The sequence below is a fragment of the Notamacropus eugenii genome, chromosome 6, assembly GCF_028372415.1.
Source record: "Notamacropus eugenii isolate mMacEug1 chromosome 6, mMacEug1.pri_v2, whole genome shotgun sequence".
In the NCBI taxonomy this organism is placed as follows: Eukaryota; Metazoa; Chordata; class Mammalia; order Diprotodontia; family Macropodidae; genus Notamacropus; species Notamacropus eugenii.
This window is the reverse complement of record NC_092877.1, coordinates 107,729,861-107,749,660: the sequence shown is the minus strand read 5'-3', so window position 1 is coordinate 107,749,660 and position 19,800 is coordinate 107,729,861. Positions and strand designations below refer to the sequence as shown.

The following is a 19,800-nucleotide window of genomic DNA, read 5'->3' as shown; positions in this document are numbered from 1 at the left end:
ACAGTTAGAAGGTGATAGGAATGATGAATCAGTACAGGAGATGTTAGGAGAACCGGGGGAGAATAGTCATAAAAGTCTTGGAGGGGTAGGTAATCAGCAGTGTCAGATCCTTTAGAGAAGTGTAAAAGCAAGAGGACAGAAAAAAGACTGATTTGGCAATTAAGGGATCACTGGTAAACAGTGAAAGTGGTTTCAGGCCAGTGATGAGATCAAAACCAGATTGTCAACTTGAAAAAAATTCCTTAGGTTATGTAACAAAGTGAAAAAGTTGAAACAGTAGATATTATTTTAGTACAAGGGTGCTACCATGTAGTAAGCCAGTCCTTGAGAGTCTTGCTCTTTCTCTGGTCCCTCTACTGCCTTTCTCTTTCCTAATTATAGATCAGAATTGTTCTTTGTATCTATTTCCTTTCTTCTTTGAACTCATCATTTTTTTTAAAAGATGGAAGTTAAAAAACAATTTGATTCACATAGCAGCAGAGGGGATTAAAGAAAAAGTGTCAATAAAGATATTTTATGGGTTGCTTGCATTTCAGGAATAGCCTTTATGATTGGTTTTGGATTATTTTTGTAGTTGCTTTGAAATCACCTTATCTACATTAAGACAAATTTTTATTATGTTTCCATATTTATAGGATCATATAAGATATATAGGGAAAATTAGATGTCATAATGATGGGATCCTAATAGAGCTGCCCCCAGCTTTTCTAACTTCATTACAGGCCCACTGTACCTACGTAGGCCCCTCTACCCCAACCATGGCCTAACTTCTTCATGTAGGCCCCACTGCTCACTAGAACAACAAGTGTGTCCCTGACTCTTAGTTCCCCCAGAAACAGCAGGTGTGTCCATGTGATGGGAACCCAGCCACTGCCTCTCCCTAGCTACTGCCCCCAGACCCATTGCCACATATTTGAACAAGTGTGTTCCTGTATTCAGTCACAATCATTCACATCTTCCATCTAGCCCAGACAAGACCACAGTACCTCACTATCCATCCTGACCAGATAGGTCCACAATAGCTAGCCAGTTGGAGGTCAGCATGATCAGAATGTTTAAACACCAAACCATAGATGGGACCCCTCTTCCATTACCAAATCTCTTAACAAACTCCTCCTGCCTTTTTAATATTAATCATATTCCTGTAGCTTATGTAAATTTGTGTTATATAATTTCATATTTACCCTAAAAATCCATCTTGCTTTCTCTGAAGTTGCTGGTTCCTCTTAGAACTTAGCCCACTTCATGAGAGACATCAGTCTCAATCAGTGCCTATATCTGGATTAGAAGTGGTCTGACTCTGAACTCTTTGAGACGGTTCCACACCAATACATCATGAAACCCCAGTAGTTTTTGGCATCTCAGAGTTGAAATCTAAACAATAGTGTTTATCATGATACAGTAGTGTTGGTATTGGCGTTGACCTATATTAATATCTGGGTTTTGACACTACTTGTGTGATCTTCAGCAAGTCACTTAACCTCACTTGTCTTCAGTGTCCTTGTCTTTAAGATCGGTTGGACCAAATGACCCAAAGTCCCTTTCATATTTAAATTTATGATTCTGTGATTTTACAGAGCAGGATATTAAGGCCAGAGTGATAGTCTTTTTAGTGAGTGGCAGCATTTGGACTAGAATCCTGTCCCATATACCAGCAGTTTTTATTATATTATACTTCACCTCATTCATAATCCTTTGGTGTTACAAAGTTAGTAATAAAGAGTTACTTTGCATTGAATATTGTTTTATATAATACCTGTATTTGTAACATAATACATAATACTTACAATGGTATTTCTGAAACCATACAGTGTCAGAGATAGAACTTGTTTTATTTTTTAACTTGTAATACTTTTTTTTGCCATCTAATGCAGAAATTCAAATCTTCCCTTGAAACCTGGTTAAATAATGATACCATTACAGTAGAGCATACTGATTTAACACTTTTTGAACTTCACTGGAATGATATTGATGTGAACCTGATTCTTCCTGATAAAAAAGAGAATTATGGAAAGGAAAAAATGAATAATTGCATCAGTTCTTTGAACAACAATGAAGAAAAAGCAGAAAGGTGCCTGGATGTCAGATTTCAGCATTGCTTAGCTTACGTTCTGCACACCTCAGGAACTACAGGAATCCCTAAGATTGTCAGAGTGCCTCATTCATGTATAGTACCAAATATTCAGCATCTTCGGTGAGTTTTCAGAAATTTCTTTCTTTTCAGCTGTACCTTAGGGAACAGTGAGTTCTTTAAATTTAAAACACAAAAACAACAGGTTGCTGGATTGATAGATCTAAATAAAGGGGTTATTTTTGTCCTATTGGTTTGACTTCTGCTAGGAATAGTGGATATTCACTATGTCATTCTGAGCAAGCTACTTTGCCTTTCTGAGCCTATTTCCTCATAAAAGGAGAATAAAAACACTTGTATTACATAGTCACAGGGTTGTTGTAAGGAAAGTACTTTGAAAATTTCAAAAAGCCATGTAAATGTGGAATGATGTTTATATTAGTAAGGGAAAACCCTATCCTGTCAAACTAAGTTAATTCTTTTTTTTGTCTTTTTCTGATTTTATTTTTAAAAATATATATAATTTATTTGTTTTTCAGTTTTCAACATTCACTTCCACAAGAATTTGACTTCCAAATTTCCTCCCCATCTGTCCCTACCCCAGAACAGTGTGCGTCCCCCCATTCACCCCTTCCTGCAGGGCAAAATAGATTTCTATAACCCATTGCCTGTACATCTTATTTCCCAGTTGCATGCAAAACCAATTTTTCACTTTCATTTTTAAAGCTTTGGGTTCCATATTCTCTCCCTCCCTTCCAACCCACCCTCATCAAGAAAACAAGCCATTCAATATAGGTCATACATGTGTAGCCATGCAAAACACTTCCATAACAGTTATGTTGCAAAAGGCTAACCTCATTACCCTCTGTCCTGTCCTGCCCTCCTATTCCATTCTCTCCCTTGACCTGTCCCTGCTTTTGCTTCTGATTATCCCTTTCCCCAATGTGCTGTCCCTTCTATTATCTTCCCTCCCCTATTCCCTTTGCTCCTGCCATCCTGCAGGGTTAAATAGATTTTCATTTGCATGAGTGTATGTAATTCCCTCCTTAAGCCAGATCCCATGAGAGTAAGGCTCACTTATTCCCTTTCATCTTCCCCCTCTTCCCCTCCATTGTAAAAGCTTTTTCTTGCCTCTTTTATGTGAGATGATTTGTTACATTCTACCTCTCCCTTTTTCTTACTCCTAGTATATTGCACTAAACAGTAAATTTTATTTTTTAAATATTTTCCATATTCAGCTCACCCTGTGCCCCCTGTCTATGTGTGTGTATGTGTGTGTACACACACATACACCCCCATATGCATATACATACCTACACGTATGCATACACATATATAATATTAAGTTAATTCTTGTTCTTAGTCTTTCACTTTAATTTAGAAAAGAAAATGATATTAGTGACAAGCAGGGAGAATGAGATTTATTAGAATCACAAATTTTGAGAAATTTTTGAGCACGTCTGGCGTATCCCCTCATTTTACAGCTGAGGAAAGTGAAGTTCAGGGCTGTCATCACTACAGTGATAATAACGGAACTTTGGAAGGAAGTTACAGAAGCGTAGTAACCTTTACGTATATTTAGTCTTTTGTCTCACTGTTAAGGCTTCAGGTGAGAGGAAATTAAGTCTGTATTATTTCTTGTTGCCAATTGCTCTTGTAGCAAGTGTTTTCTGATCAGGGTCATCTTTTTATGCCAGTGATGCCATTTTCCTGAGTTCAGATCTGGCCTCCAACACTTACAGGCTATGTGAGCCTGGGCAGGTCACTTCACCCTGTTTGCCTCAGTTCCTCATCAGTAAAAATGAGCTGGAGAAGGAAATGGTAAACTGCTCCAGAATCTTTGCCACAGAAACCCCAACTGGGGTCACACAGAGTTGGACACAGCTGAACAGCAGCAACAACAACGGACAGTATTCTCCACTTAGGGCTAATTTGGATGAACTGTTCTTTAAACCCACTATATTCTTGCATTCCTAGAAATCACATCTTAAGTCAGGCTTATATAAGGAACTATTTTGAGGGTGCTAAACCATTTTCATCTCTTAGCACAATGTCAAGACCAATAAAGATACTAAGTATTTATATTTAGAATGTAACTAGGCAGCACTGGATGAACAAAGAATGACTGCAGAATGGCAAAAAGTGGAGACTTTCTATTACCTATTTGTTTGACAGGAGCTCCTCAGCTCTCTACAGGTAGACTCTGGATCCAGAGAGACTACAAGGGTGACGTTGCAGACCACAGACAGGCGAGGTCGTATTATTTTGTTCTAGATGGCGGCAGGTTGAGACAGAGGGTGGGGGGGTCATCCATCTGCCCCTACAGCAGCCCCAGTTGCAAATCTGAATTCACTGACCAGAGCTGATTTGATTTATAGAGAAGCATACAAAAAGGCATCTTACCAATTATAAGCTCATAAGTTTACGTTAACTATGGTTATATAATGATGTGTCAGCACAGAGCAAACACAGTGGGGGTGTTTACAGGCTAAGCTTATCAGCATAGCATAAGTGCAGAGTGAATGTTCATGGCTAGGATCCTGGCCTGGCTGCCTCTATCAAAACAAATCCATGCCACCTTACACACAACATTTTAGTTGTAAGCCTATAAGAACAGATTTTTAGAATTAACAGTTCCATTTGGCTAACTTAAAGGGAAGTGATCTTATTACTTTATAAATCTAAGCTGAAATATTATAGCTTTGTTGTGATAACATTTTAGTGAATGTTTATTATTTCTCCTAACTATATGATATTTTTTCTTAGGACACTTTTTGAAATCACACAGCATGATATTCTTTTCATGGCTTCCCCTTTGACATTTGATCCCTCTGTTGTGGAGATATTTCTTGCTTTGACCAGTGGAGCATCGCTGCTTATAGTTCCTAATGCTATTAAAATGCTGCCATCGAAATTAGCTACTGTTCTATTTCACCATCACCATGTGACAGTTCTCCAGGTACAGTATTGTTTTTTTTTTTGCAGTATATGTATATTGTTAAGACCAAAGAGGATGTTTCAGGGTTTCTGACATTTTTAAAATGGAAAAATCATGATCCAGAACAGTCATCCTTGTCTGTCACTCCTGAAGATAATGCTGTCAAATTATCTTCCATTTCTATTCCTGAGTCTTTTTATTTACCCTTAAAATCTCTCCTGAACTCCATTTCCATAACACTGACCATCTGCTGAATATTTCCACCTCTGTATCCTTTCAGTGTTTCAAACTCATGCCCAAAACACCATTAATTTCCTCCCAAACCCACAAGTTTTACACATTTCTTATTTTTCTTGAGTAATGCAACATTGTTCTAGTGATCCAGGTTCATATCTTTTAAAATTATCTTGGACTTTTCACTTTCTTCTTTACCAACTACATCCAATCAGATTTTAAGTCTTATTGGTTCTATCTCTACAATATCTTATATCTTTACTTTTCTCACCAGTTACTACTTTGGTTCAGCCTCTCTTTATTTCTTGCCCTGCCTGTTATAATAGTTTTATGATGGTGTCTGTGCTTCTAGCCTCTCTTTTTCAATCAGTCCTCCATGCAGTTGCCAGATTAATATTCCTAAGACCTCACTTCTCTTGCCAGTGATTTAAATACTAGCTATCTTGCGTTTCTTTTTCTCAAGAAAATTCAGTGCCTTCATATTGCCTTTAGATAAAATAGAAATGCCTCAGCCTTGTGCTTAGATCCTTCTACAATGCAGGTTTCTTTTCCAGATATTTCATTCATGCATATTACATTCCAACCAAACCTCCCTCTTAGCTGTTGCCCAAACTTGACAGTCCATTTTCTGTCCTTGCCCAGCTTGGATAATTTGGATGTACTCCTTCCTCACCTCTACCTCTTAAAATCCCCTAGCTAATGTGCCATCTCTTCATGCAAAGCCTTTCCTCATTTCCCAGTTGTTAGTGCACTCTTTCCTTAAATTATCTTGTATTTATCACCTGTATACCTATTGTATTCCTCTCTCTCCTATCCCTAGATGCAAGCTTTACTAGAATGAAGGAACTGTTTTGTTCTTAAATCCCAATATCTAACAGTGCATTGCATATAGTGAGTCTTTAATAAATGTTTGTTGCATTGAATATCTTAACGAATTTTTTTTTTCTGCATAATATTTAAAACCATTAAAGTCATATTCCACTGTTTGTTCGCACAGAAGTTATATGGGTTCTCGGAAGTGGGGTTGATGGAATTCAAGCTCTGCCTAGTCCTGCCAAGTTGGAGAGGCTTTGAATATGAACCTAGTGATAAAGACTATGTTTGCCATCTCAGTCAGCCAGTCAGCAAGCATTAAGTGCCTGCTGTGTACCAGGCAATGTGCTAAGCACTAAGGATACAAAGAAAGGCAAAAAAAAAAAAGGCCCTGCTGTCAAGAAGCTCACAGTCTAATAGGGTGAGGGGGACAAAATGCAAACCCCTATGTACAAACAAACTATATACAGTAAAACTAGGAAATAATCAACAGGGGAAGGCATTCAGATGAAGAGAGATTGGTGAAACCTTCCCATAGAAAGTGTGATTTTTAGCTGGGACTTGAAGAAAGCTAGGGAAGCCCAGAGGCAGAGATGGAGAAGTAGGACATTTCAGGGATGGGGGACGGCCAGAAAGTGGCCGGAGCATCTTGTTTGGGAACAGCAGGTAGTCCAGTGTAACTGATTTGTAGATTTAACATGTGTAGGGAGGAGAAGATATAGGAAGACTGAAGTAGGAGGAAGATAAGTTAGGAGGACTTGGAATGACAGAGAATTTCTTATTTGATCCTAGAGGCGATAGGGAGCCACTGGAGTTTATTTGCAGGGGTTGGGGAGGTGTAAGGGTAAGGAGTGACATAGTTGGACCTGCACTTTAGAAAAATCACTTCAGTGGCTGAATGGAGGTTGGATTGGAGTGGGGAGAGACTTGAGGAATGCAGACTGACCAGCAGGGTATAGTAATAGTCCAAGCATGAGGTGATAAGGACTTTCACCAGCATGGTGGCAATGTCAGAGGCAAAAAGGAGACATATTTGAGATATTCAAAGGGTGAAATTAACAGGCCTTGGAAACATCTTGAATATGGTGGGTGAGAGATAGGAGTCCTGGATGACACTTAGGTTTCAGGTCTGGGGGACTAGGAAGATGGTGGTACTGCCTGGAGACTATTTTGGATAAATTTGGAGAATATCATTACTAGAAATTTGGCTACCGGTGATAAAGAATTCACACGATAAACAAGCAAAGTGGGGGTGCAGTCTCTCAGTGGAAGGAGTACCACGCTGATAAAATCGTAGTTGCTTGATGTATTATCAAGGTAATGGGAATGCGCTACATCAACTTAGTTGACTTGAAAAATTAAGCACTCTTAATTTAAGTAAAACCTTGAGACTGATAGCTAACCAGACCTCTGGTAGAGTGGGAGAGTTTTTAGTGAGCTTCATACATTTTAGAAAGCAACCTCCTTCTACTTCCTGTTTTTTGCTAAGCCTGTCTTTTCTGTGCTTAGGGGAAGGTGGCAGGAATGTGTATTGTTGATGTGTGTTGTCAGTCTTTCTTTGCACAAGAATGTAAATGTCCTTTCCTTGCACATACAGTGCTTGGAATAAGACTGCTATTGTCTGCCACATTATGAAATTTTGCTTGCCATTCTCTTTAACATTTTTTGAAGCATTCTGCTACTGATTTATCCTTTCACTCTAAATTAAATTAAAATGGACATACTTGTTCTTCACTAATATTCAGCTTATACCTCTTTTTGTTTAGTTGCATTTTGAAATTTCTTGTAAGGGGGTAATGTAATGGATGGATTGTTTCTGAAGCGTGAAATGTTACCAGTGTTTCAAATCTGATTTTCTTTTTTCTTTTTTTTAGGGGGGAGGAGGGGAGGTCGGGTTGATGGGAGTAAGTATTGAGTTTTTAATTCTCTTTATTCAGAATAAAACTGGTGCAGAATAAATATTTTAAAATTATTTTTGTCATGAGAGATATGAATTTTATTGCCTTAAGAGATATTGGTGGAATTTTACAGAATCTCAAGAGTTACAAGGGACTTCAGAGACCATCTAGTATGACCTAAACAAAAAAAAAAAGCTTCTCAAATGCTATATATCTCTTTATATTTTCTGTAAAGAATCCCACAAATGGCCGTCTTGCCTTTTCTTGAAGACCTCTAGTGAAGGAGAATCAATTATTTCATAAAGCCGCTGGACTCTTGTGCTTTGGGTAGCTATAATTGTTAGGAATTTTTTCTGATTTTTAAGTGTAAATCTGCTTTTTCTACTCAGTATTCATTGTTCTGAATTCTTGGACGAAAGAGGAGTAGTTTTTTCCCTTTTCTAAATGACACCTCTTGAATTACTGCAAAGTAGCTAGCATGCCCTCCTGACTCCTCTCTTCTCCAGACTAAATATTCTCAGTTTCTTTAATCAATTATCTTATGATCCTCTGACCTTGAGATCTTCACTATTCTGGTTGTGCTTAGAATAGCTAATGTTATAATGATACTCTGGGTAACAGAGTCAGGATCCAAAAATATATTGACAAACTGGAATATTGGGTTGAATCTAATGGGTTCAGAAAATCAGCTTTCTAAGTATTGAGATCTTAGAGGCATGTCTAAAAAGCAGTTTGTCTGAAAAAGATTTGGAGGCTTTAATGTACTACACACTTAATATGAGTCAGCAGTAGTGCCAGTCTTGACTGTATTAAGAGAAGCACCGCATCCAGGACAAACGAGGTAATAGAGAGTCCTGAGGGCTTTGTTATCATGTTGTAAATAGCTTAGTTGACCAAATTGAAAATGTTTACCCTGAAGAACAGAAAACTTGGAATGAGAGGGTAGATGGGACATGATAGCTGTCACATATTGAGAGGGCTGTTACGTGGAAGAGACAATAGACTTGCCTTGAACTAGAGGCAGTGGGCACAAATGCAGAGTGGTGTATATAGACTTAAAGGTAAAGAAAAACTTCCTAATAGAACTATCTAAAAGGAGAAAGTCTTGTCTCAGGAAAGAGAGGGTTGCCCGTCCATGTATGGCTTCAAGTAGAAGTTGGGTGCCTACTTGTTGGGTAGCTTATCGAGGGGATTCTTATTCAGGCACAGTTTGGCTGGGATAGCCTCAGGTCCCTTTCAACACTAAGATTCCGATTTTATCTATATGGTCTATAGCTTATGGAAGGATGAAAAGAGAATATTTGTAAAGCACTTGGCAAACTTCAAAGGGCAGTTTAAATGCTAGCTGATATTATTATCATTAGTATCCTTTCTAGATGTGGTATCCTTAACTGAATATGACACTTCAGAAACAGTCTCAGAAGGGCCCACAGCTATGAATGATGGATTCCCTATAGATAGTTGCTTTAATGCCATAAATTTGTGAATTTATGAAATATTTATGTCTATGTCATTTGAGTATTATAAATCATGTGGTATTGTTTGGTGCAGAATGATTTCTTCCTTTATATTTTTTTAGTTAGAAAGGATGGGAGTATATAAACATTTTTAGCTTAGTGCGGTTTTTTTTTTTTTGGTCATTAAATCTCTCCCTCCATATTTATGGCAGAAAATCTTAGAAGCTAGTTGATTAAATGTTTTATAGAATTTGTTATTAGACATTAAACACACAAAGAAGCTAATACACTTAACCTGTTAATTTTTTCCCAAAATCTTGGTTTGATACACCTAGCATCAATTTTTCTGTAAGCCTCAAGTATTGAATGCTACATTGTTTTTAGCATGTGATTAAAATATACATGAGTTTATAAGAGTATAATTAACGTGGCAACTAATATGTTAAGTTATAATAAATATGTATGCAGGCTACACCAACACTGCTTAGAAGATTTGGATCTCAGCTCATCAAGTCATCTATTTTATCAGCTACAGCTTCACTTCGTGTATTAGCCCTTGGTGGTGAAGCATTCCCATCATTGAGTGTCCTCAGAAGCTGGAGAGAAGAAGGCAATAAAACTAAAATATTTAATATCTATGGTATCACAGAGGTATCCACCTGGGCAACATGTTACAGGATTCCAGAAGAGGATCTTAGCTCCACTCTGGGGTGAGGGCTATGATTTGGTCATGGATTGGGGAGGTAGCATTTTTCCAGTAATGCACTTAAGATACTTTGATAGACATGGGTATAATGATGGCAGAAAGGATTCCCTCTGGGACAGTGAATTGGGAATCTAGAATCTTTTTTTTCCTTGAATTGGGCCTTAGCTTATTAGTGTATTTTAACACCCATTTTTGAGGTGTCTGTATATCGATAGATTTCTAAGTCTTCTCTATCCATTGCAAGATAGCTTTACAAGGTACATTATGAATTTATATTATGCAACTTATGTGGGGTCATAACTGTAGCAAGGTAATCCTTTCATTCTTTCCTAATTTATTTTCTATCTCATTCCCTACAAAAGCTTTTCTAAACCTCATCTCTTTGATCCTCCCATACCTCCTCCTTCTTCCTTTCCCTCCTCACCTGAGGACCTTTGCTTTTACTTTGCTAAGACAATCGAGCCTATTCAACATTAGCTGGCTTTTTCCCCATCTCAAAATAATGATGAGAATAATAATAGCTAGTGTTTACAAAGTGCCTATAATGTGGCAGGCACTGTGTTAAGTGCTTTTATCCTCATTTTATAGACAAGGAAACTGAGGTTAAGTGACTTGCTCAGGGACACACAATAAGTGTCCAAGACTGGATTTGAACTCTGGTCTTCCTGACTTCAGGTGCTGTGCTCTATATACTGTGCCACCTAGCTGCTTTGACATCATAGATTCTCTTTCTCTCACTCATGACAACAAATGACTTTTCCTTGCCGATGCCAATGCTTTTGCATATGCTGTAGATCTCAGCCCCTTTCATTTTCTCCAGCAATTACAACCTCAATCATCCTTCCCCCTTTTTCTCTTTTTCTTTTCTCTCTCATTTCTCCTCACCTTTCTTCCTACTGCCTTTAAACATTCTGTTCCCATCCTTCAAAAAAAAAAAACCCAAGTCCTTATCTAGATTCTGCCATCCCTACAATGATTATTCTTTATCACTCCTCCCTGTTTCAAACAAACTCCAAGCAAAAGCTGTCTGCACTCAACTGCTTGCACTTCCACTTCTCTCATTTCTTAGTCCTTTGCAAATGGCTTCTGACCTCCTCACTCAACTGAGGCTTCTAATGTTCTCTTTATTTCAAAATCTGGTGGGGTTTTTTTAATCCTCATCCTCAGCCTAACTGTTGCATTAAATATTGTTAACTACCTTGTCCTTCCTGGAGACTCTTTCCTCTTTGGGACACTTGTGACACTCTCTTCTTTTGTTCCTTCTACCTGCTTCGGTGCAGCTTTGTTGTATCATTGGCTAGACCCTGCCCTCTGTTATTGTTACTTAAAGCTCTGTCCTAGACTCCCTGTTCTGTCTATACTCACTCCTATCTCAGTGATCTCATTAACTGCCATGGATTTAATCATTATTTCTATGCAAGTGACTTACAGATCTTTAATCCAGCCCCTGTTCTCCCCTCAATCCTACATCACCAATTGTCTGTCAGACATTTCAGTCTGAATGTCCCTTCCTTAAACTCACTGTGTCCAGAACTGAACTCATTATTTCTTCCCCTAAAACCCTCTCTCTTAAAATTTACTTATTTCTGTCAAACATACCACTGTTCTTTCAGGCTCCTGGATTTGTAACCTTAGCATATCCTGGTCTCCTTACTGTTACCCCATGTATCCAGTTTGTTGCCAAATCTTTCATTTCTACTTACCCATCACTTGGATATGGCCCCTTCATGACTCAGACAGCTACCACTTTATTTGAGGTCTTCATCATCTCTTGCCTAGGTTATTGTGATGGTCTCCTAACTGATGTTTCTCCCTCAAATTTCCCCACTTCATTCTGCTGCCAAAGTGACTTTCCTCCCTTAAGGGGAGGTCTGACCATGTAACTCCTCTACTCAATAAACTCTGTTTCTTGTTACTTTTAGAGCAGGTTTTTATTTTGAGGTCCACAGACTCCTAATGGGTTTATGATTAGATTTAAGGGTGTCTTTGAACTTACATGAGAAAACAAATAACATCTTTATTTTCCCTGACTTCTAAATGAAATTTAGCATTTCCTTTAAATATACATTTTTTAAATAAAACATTCTGAGAAGGGACCCATAGCCTTTATCTGATATCAGAGGTGTTCATGACACACAGAAGGGTTAACCCCAACTCTAAAATCAAATATAAGCTTCTCTGTTTAGCTTTTAAAGCCCTTGATGAGCTTGTCCCAATCTGTCTTTCCAACCTCTTTGCCCATTGTTTCCTTTCACATGCTCTACAATTCAGTATTTTCTGTTCTTCACACATAATACTGTGTTTCCTGTCTTGCTGCTGTTCTGCTGGCTGTCCCCCATTCTTGGAATGCTTTCCTTCTAGACTCAGAATTCACATATCACCTACACAAAGCCTTTCCTGTCAGCTGTTAACGCTTTCCTCAAAATACGTTTTATTTAGTTACTTTGTATTTGTTACCTTTATATTTATTCTGTATATATCTCCTTTTTTTCCTGTTAGAATTTAAACTCCCTAGGGAGTATGGATTGTTGGGTTCATTATATTTATATCCCCAGTGCTCAGCACATAGTAAGAACTTAAATGCTTGCTGATTGATTTTCTCTAGTTTGCAGCTTTTGAATTATACAAAAAAGTTCTTTATTTGGAACCATGTGATTTAAATAGATTGAAAAATGTTCTATTCAAAGAAAACATTTTAAATCTTTTTTGGGGGGGGTTTTGGGTTATGTTTTTGCAGAACTGAGTCCCCTGTGCAACTGGGATTTCCACTGCTTGGAACAGTAGTCGAAGTCAGAGACACAAATGGTTTGCCAATTCAAGAAGGCGAAGGCCAAGTCTTTTTAGGTTCTTTTATATTTATCTGTTAATTGGGAATGATAATTTTAAAGAAGTAATGAATAACAAAATATAATGTTTTTTTCTGTAATTTATAGAAATTTTCAGTGAGGATCAATCTAAAATGTCTTATCTCCCTATGTATAACATACAAAGGAGGTTTCTGGAATTATTTCAGCTAAAAGTGTTAAATTGCTTACAAAATTCTTGAGGGCTTGCTTTGAAAACAGTTCAGAAGATGTTATTTTAGACCTTGATAATATAAATTTATAGCTAAAATGTTTGTGACCCTTCTCCGTTAAAATCGGTGCTTTAAAAGTCAGAGACACCATAAGAGTTAACTTCAGTAAAATTTTGCTTTTTCCATTTCCTTAAAAGCAAAGAGGACTTTCTTTTTTCTGAATTAGAGTAAGTTTTCCATTTTAATCTATCTGATGCTTTAAAATTACCTTCAGTATGTTAGCCGTATATATACGTATACATATATATATACACACGCACACAATACATATAAATATATGTACACATATATACATATATAATATATGTGTGTATATGTGTAAAACTTTACCAAGTCTACCTAATTTAATCTTGCTAATATAAGATATTACTTTAAAATATTTTTCCAACTGATATATTACACTTTTGGTTCTATTTTGTGGAGGTGGCAAGAAGCGGGTATGTTTTCTTGATGATGAAACAACTCTACCTTTTGGCACAATGAGAGCGACTGGTGATTTTGTTACTGTGAAAGGTGAAGCAATGTTTTTCTTGGGGCGGCAAGACAGTCAAATTAAACGTCATGGCAAACGCATTAATGTTGAACGTGTACAGCAGGTAGGATTTTTAACTCTTACAAATGCAGTTATCTAATCTTCCTGTGTTACATTGAGTCGATTATGTATGCTGTTTTGTTTTTTTTTTTTTTACTATGTCCCTTGTTGCCAACATTCCAAAAATATTATATTATTTTTTAAACCCATCACTGACAGAATGGAGCATCATTACCTCCAAAAAGTTTTACTTTCAAATGCCCAAGTGAATATTATTATCATAATAAAATAATTTTGTTAAGAACACAGTGCACTATTTCTTTTTGAGACATTTTGACACTAAGCAATTTAAATGCGGTACTACTTAGTTATATGAAGTACTGCCCCGGTGCCCCCTTATGACATGGAATAAGGCTCTGTGTTAGCAGCTTATGGTGCCCAGCACATCCTGCCATGTTGGGAAGGTTTTAAGAATGGGCTGTCTGTCTTTCATCCAAGAAATCACCTTTCTGAGATGAGAGGGGCTTATTACAGTTTCCTTATTGTAAAACGAGGACAATAATATGTGCGCTATCTACTTTCCATAGTTATGAGGAAAAAATGTTTTGCAGAGTGCTATGTAAGAACTTTTGTTACCACTAGAAATTTCACCAGCAGTTAATGAACTGTTTTGAATATTGCAACTCATGAAGATTGTCTTTTAAGTTATACAGGGGTTGTGGGGCAGCTTGGTGGTGCAGTGGATAGCGCACCAGTGCAGGAGTCAGGAGGACCTGAGTTCAAATATCACCTCAGACACTGGCACTCACTAGCTGTGTGACCTTGGGCAAGTCACTTAACCCCAATTGCCTCATCCTGGGTCATCTCCAGTCATCCTGATGAATATCTTGTCACTGGATTCAGATGGCTCTGGAGGAGATGTGAGGCTGGTGACCTGCACAGCCCTCCCTCACTCAAAAACAAAAGTCAAGTTCAAGTTATGTCATTATTTCTCTGATGGCATGGTCTTCTTCGGCAACGAAGGATGAACGCACACACACATAGGGGTTGTGATCCACACTAGTGGAGAGACTACCTACATTATCATAGTTACTATGTTTTGTACTGAAGCAATTTCTACTTAGGTTCTTAAAATGTATTGGTTTATCTTCAGATATGGGGAATTTGTATCCTCAGTAGCTCAAATTTCAAATGATCTCAGTAAATCAAGAGGATCTCTTTTGCTATAGGTTGCTGAACAAATTTGTCAAGTAGAATCCTGCACAGTTATATGGTATCATCAGGAAAGATTAATTCTGTTTGTGGTGACCAAAGATGGTTTAGTGAAGGATGGTATTTTAGGAGAACTTCAAAAACATCTTCCAAGTTACGCAGTCCCAGATGACATTATGGTGATTGAAGCCTTACCATTTACATCTCATGGTAAAGTACAGTATTGTGTTTTTTAAAATAAATGTTTCAGTGTGAAGTAATGCTAAATACTTTAGAATATGTTTCAAATCTTTTGCTCCCGATATTTAAGAAGCAATACTATTTCTTATAGATGAATTTAGTGATTAATTCTGATTAACTCTCTGCTATGTTGTTTGTAGTGTGGTGTTGAAGTCATTAGAATTAAATCATTATTTAAGAAAAACTTTATATCATGGAGTTTCTAGGATTTAAAATGAAAAAAAAACCCTATTTATATTATGATCACTGAAGATTGTCTTTGAGCTGAAACAAAAAACTTTTTTTTCATTAAGGCAAAATCGATGTGTCTGAGTTAACCAAGATTTACTTTAACTACACAAATCTGAAGTCTAACAGTAACCTAAAAGGAAAAGAGGAACTATGGGAAAGATTGCAGTACTTATGGAAGGTAGTATTTTTTAAGTTGCTTATTATTACATTGGGGTCATTTTGTATGTGTCAGGAATGAAATACTTTTTACTAGAGTTTTATTGCTGCACAAATATTTTGTATTATATCTTTATCTGTTCAGTTTGACTCGAGTTACTCTGTGGCCAAGGAAAAATTATTTAGTTTGCCATAATTTGAGATGACACATGCCTGTAGTAGTAAGCATCCAAGAATTGTCATGAGTAAAATGGGTTGAACTTAATTTTTTGTGCTGACTTTTCCAAAGGTAATCTGCCTAAATAGGATTCATACACTCATATTGGCACAATTAAAACATTATATTTTTTCAAGTAGAGGCAGTTGTTAGTGTCTTCATCTGTTTCCTGACAGATTCTGTGTCTTTCTTTTGTTGAGTAAGAGAAAAATATGGTTGGCTAGAGCCCTGCTGCACTGCCCAGGCCTCAGATCTCTTTGTTTACTTCTTCCAGACTCAAGTTCATGCTGTTAGTGTTTAAGAACCTTCAGATCACAGAATACCCTAAAAATTTTTCCCTCTGTTATGAATTGTGGGTTTTGTACTCTTTGTCCTACTGAGACATCAGCATTGGTGAGAGCAGCATGAAAAGAAAGACTTCTAGTACTCATGAAAAAGTGATCTCTGTGTTCTCTTCTAGTTACCAATTTAATATTTCATTTTATAGTGAGAAGTTGGTCACTTGAGTAAATGATGAGTAATAATGACAAACTCACATTTATGTGTAATCATAGGATCTGGATCTGGAAAGGGACATTTGAGGTCATAGCATTAGAATTAGAGCTGTAGGAACCTCCAAGGTCTTTGGTCCAGCCTCCTCATTTTGTAGTGAGAAAACTGAGGCCCCAAAGTTACACTGGTAACAGTGGCAGAGCTTGGAGCTGAGCCTGTGTCTTCTGATTGCAGATCCAGCATTCTTGTGTTTCACAACTTGCAGCTTGCCGCTGTCTCTTGCTTTAAGATTCACAAAGTGCTTTTTTCAACACAAATCTGTGTATGTATCGCTACTATTTTCTAAGAAACTTAAAAGCTTTTATGTGTGTCGATGTGATGTTTATATATATATATTCAGTCAGTCAACAAGATCTTCTTAAATGCTTTTTATATCATTCATCTGCACCCATTCCACAGCTGAAGAGATATGTGGAGAATTTGGATAGGGTTCAAAGGTGTTTTAAATGACAAGATTGCAGTTAACTATCTTCAGCTGTACAAAGGACCTTTACAACCAGCTTGACTAGCTATTTTTATGGGATAGAGATAGGGACTAGAGCTGTGATTTCTTGGGGCTTGAGAACTTTTCTAGTGAAGAAATCCTCTGTACCAATACAGGCTGGCAACTTCTCTGAAGCTTAAAGCCTAGAGTAGAGAGGTTAAGGGACTTGCCCAGGGCCCACAGCCACTCTGTTTCAGAGGTAGGACTTGAACCCGGGTCTTTTGGGTTTTGAGGTTGGCTTGCTATTTATTACATTTGTGTTACCTCAGAAGCTATTTTTATTTTCACTTAAAATTGAGTAAGGAAAATAAGGCTTAAATTGTAGCATAAGGGATTTAAGGAGATTAATGGAAATAAAAATAAATGTTTCTTAAATATTGGGTTGAGATTTTTTTAAAAGATATTTTATTAATGCTTTTAATATTGCTATCCCTTCCCAAAGACTCTCCCACCCCTGACATGTGAACCCTTCCTTGTAACAAGGAATTATATTTAAACAAAAGAAATCAACGAAAGTCTGACAATGTGTAGGGAGAATTTTAAAGAGAACTTTTAGACTTGTCTTTCTTGGAGATTTTTGAAAATTCAATGAACTCAGATATTTGTGTATAGCCATGTATGAAAGGGGAGATAAACCCAATAATCTTTGAAGGATCATTTTTATTTTGAATTCATGTGAAGTAGATGAAGGGTCAAGTATTAACTGTTTGATAGAAAGATAACTCATAACTCATGTCTTGTGGACCATGTGATTAATAAACCAAACTTTGATATATTTCATTTTTCTCCTTTAAGACAGGGGAAACTAGTAAAGAGTTGCAAATTTTGAAGATTTAGAGTATATTAGTATCAGAGCCTGAATAGAATGAAGACCTTCTTTATTAGTAACTAATAGTAGAATTTCTTAAAATTAAAAAAAAAGTGTGTGTAGAAGTGTATACCCACCCACACATACATACATATCTACACATATATGTATCAGAAACACTTTGATACTTTTACCTGTGACATTGCTTAAGGTACACTTAATACTTGCTGGACTTTGGTATAGATTTTTGTTGTTTAGTTGATTATCTTTCTTCCATCTTCTCTCCTGTAGTCTTCTCTGAGACTTCTGGAAGATCCTTTGGAAGTTTCTAAAGATTCACTATTCCTTAGTAATGGTGGTGATTCCTTAAAATCCCTTTGGCTCAATAATGAGATTGAGAATCTTGTAGGTAGATCGATACCTGGACTTCTAGAAGTTATTCTCAGTTGCTCCATCTCAGATATATACAGTCACATTCTCCAAGCAGTGTTTCCAGATGAAGACACACCACTCACTAGGAGTTATGGCACAAAAAGAAAATTCAGTGCCATGAATACAGGAGAAATAAGTGGCAAATATGTAGATCAGAAGTTTGGAAGGCCTGTGAATTCTGACAAAGAACAGAATGCTTTTATTGCACTGAGCAGAGGAAATCAGATTTTGTTTGTGAATGTCTCTGAGTCTTTCAAGAATTCCCTAAATATGAGACAGACAGGAACTAAGTTAGGAAAATATCCTTCAACATCTTTGGATTTAATTTCATCTGAAGAGTCCAGTTTTGTTCAAAATGTGACAAGCAAAAACCCTTTAACAGTTATCAGCAAGATGGATGGTACAGAAGAGATCAGTCCTGTGTCAGAAATTTCAGAAGATAAGGCTTCTGTGAGAGCGTCTGAGAAAATAAAGTTATGTGTCAGGTGGAAGTCCAATACTGGCAAATGTGTGGATGCTTCACCTCTCATTGCAGTGTTACTTCTCAATCAGTCATCTGCAACTGTCTACATTGGATCCCATTCTCACAGGATACAAGCAATTGATCTCTATTCTGGGAAAGTGAAATGGGAACAGATTTTGGGAGATCGCATTGAATCCTCAGCTTGTCTCTCTCACTGTGGAAATTTCATTATAGTGGGTATGTTTTTGAACTTTGGGTTTTTAGAAATGAAATAGGGATAGAAAAGCCAAGTTTACATTGGTCCTAGGATTTACTCTATTGTTCTATTTCCCAACAGAGCTTCTAGAGGAGCCTCTAAGGTGGCTGTTAATTTAATAGCACTTCTCATGTTAACGTTTATGGATTCCCTCACAATTTTGATCTACCTGTCATTTCTCGTCCAACTCAAAAAGCATTTCTATTACTTGAAATGGTTTATACCCTCTTCATTGGCCAGACAGTGTCTGTGGCAGCTTATCCTTCTAGAGGGCTTTGTACCTTCTGCAGTTCAGACTCTGAAAGAGAGCCAGCTTTTGAAATCTGATGGGATCTGTCAGGTCTGTATATGTTGCTAGGATTCTGGATGCTTTCTAGCATAATATGGACTAGCTTTGCAAATTAATACAGGGCTTATAAGCTATGGGACAGAGAATTTTAATAAAAATGTAAAACATTGTGTTGTTTCAGATTAGAAACGATCATTACCAGAGAATACATCATTAAATAATAACCTTGGAAATGCTGATGAAAAGTATTTTGGGTTTTTTGTGACTTCATTGGCATAGGGAAGGAAGGGAATAGGAATTTATATGGCACCTGTTACATGCCAAGCACTGTGTGAAACCTTTTATGGATTTTATCTCCTTCGTAGTTTAGGGAACTCACACTGAGGAAGCTTCTCCTGTCAATGCAAATTTTGTAGTCTTAGCACCCTCAGAGTGCTCTGACTGTGAGTCAGAGGTCCAACTTGAACCCAGGTCTCCCTGATACTGAGGCTCTATCTATATCAATTATCCTGCACAGTCTCTCTAGTTAAAAAAAAATGGTACAGAACAATAAGTTTGTTTTTTGTAAAACTTATCTTAAACCATTGCTATCAATCTTGATTTTCACAGGTGGGAAGAAGCAGATAGTTTCAAAACATTTCTTTGAAGCTCTATTCCTTAGGTCTTGCTATGCTAGTTGTATTTACGTTATATTTAAGTTATAATTTGAATGCTTTTTTATTGGAGAACTCCGTT

General features: G+C 37.1%; 1 protein-coding gene across 4 annotated transcripts in view; it reads left to right on the top strand.

Moving 5' to 3' along the window:
- The window catches only part of AASDH (aminoadipate-semialdehyde dehydrogenase), a 31,606-nt gene that overhangs the window by 6,391 nt on the left and 5,415 nt on the right, over positions 1-19,800 (top strand). For 2 of the 4 annotated variants that reach the window (XM_072620824.1, XM_072620823.1), the window contains exons 3-10: positions 1,875-2,194; positions 4,838-5,030; positions 9,880-10,121; positions 12,855-12,961; positions 13,617-13,789; positions 14,955-15,147; positions 15,471-15,586; positions 17,917-18,757. In XM_072620824.1, coding sequence (XP_072476925.1) covers positions 1,875-2,194; positions 4,838-5,030; positions 9,880-10,121; positions 12,855-12,961; positions 13,617-13,789; positions 14,955-15,147; positions 15,471-15,586; positions 17,917-18,757 — 2,185 coding nt within the window. Of the gene's footprint in view, positions 1-1,874; positions 2,195-4,246; positions 4,326-4,837; positions 5,031-9,879; positions 10,122-12,854; positions 12,962-13,616; positions 13,790-14,954; positions 15,148-15,470; positions 15,587-17,916; positions 18,758-18,857; positions 19,117-19,800 lie in introns of those variants that run through there. The other 2 variants (XR_011969606.1, XM_072620825.1) reach the window with 2 other exon arrangements.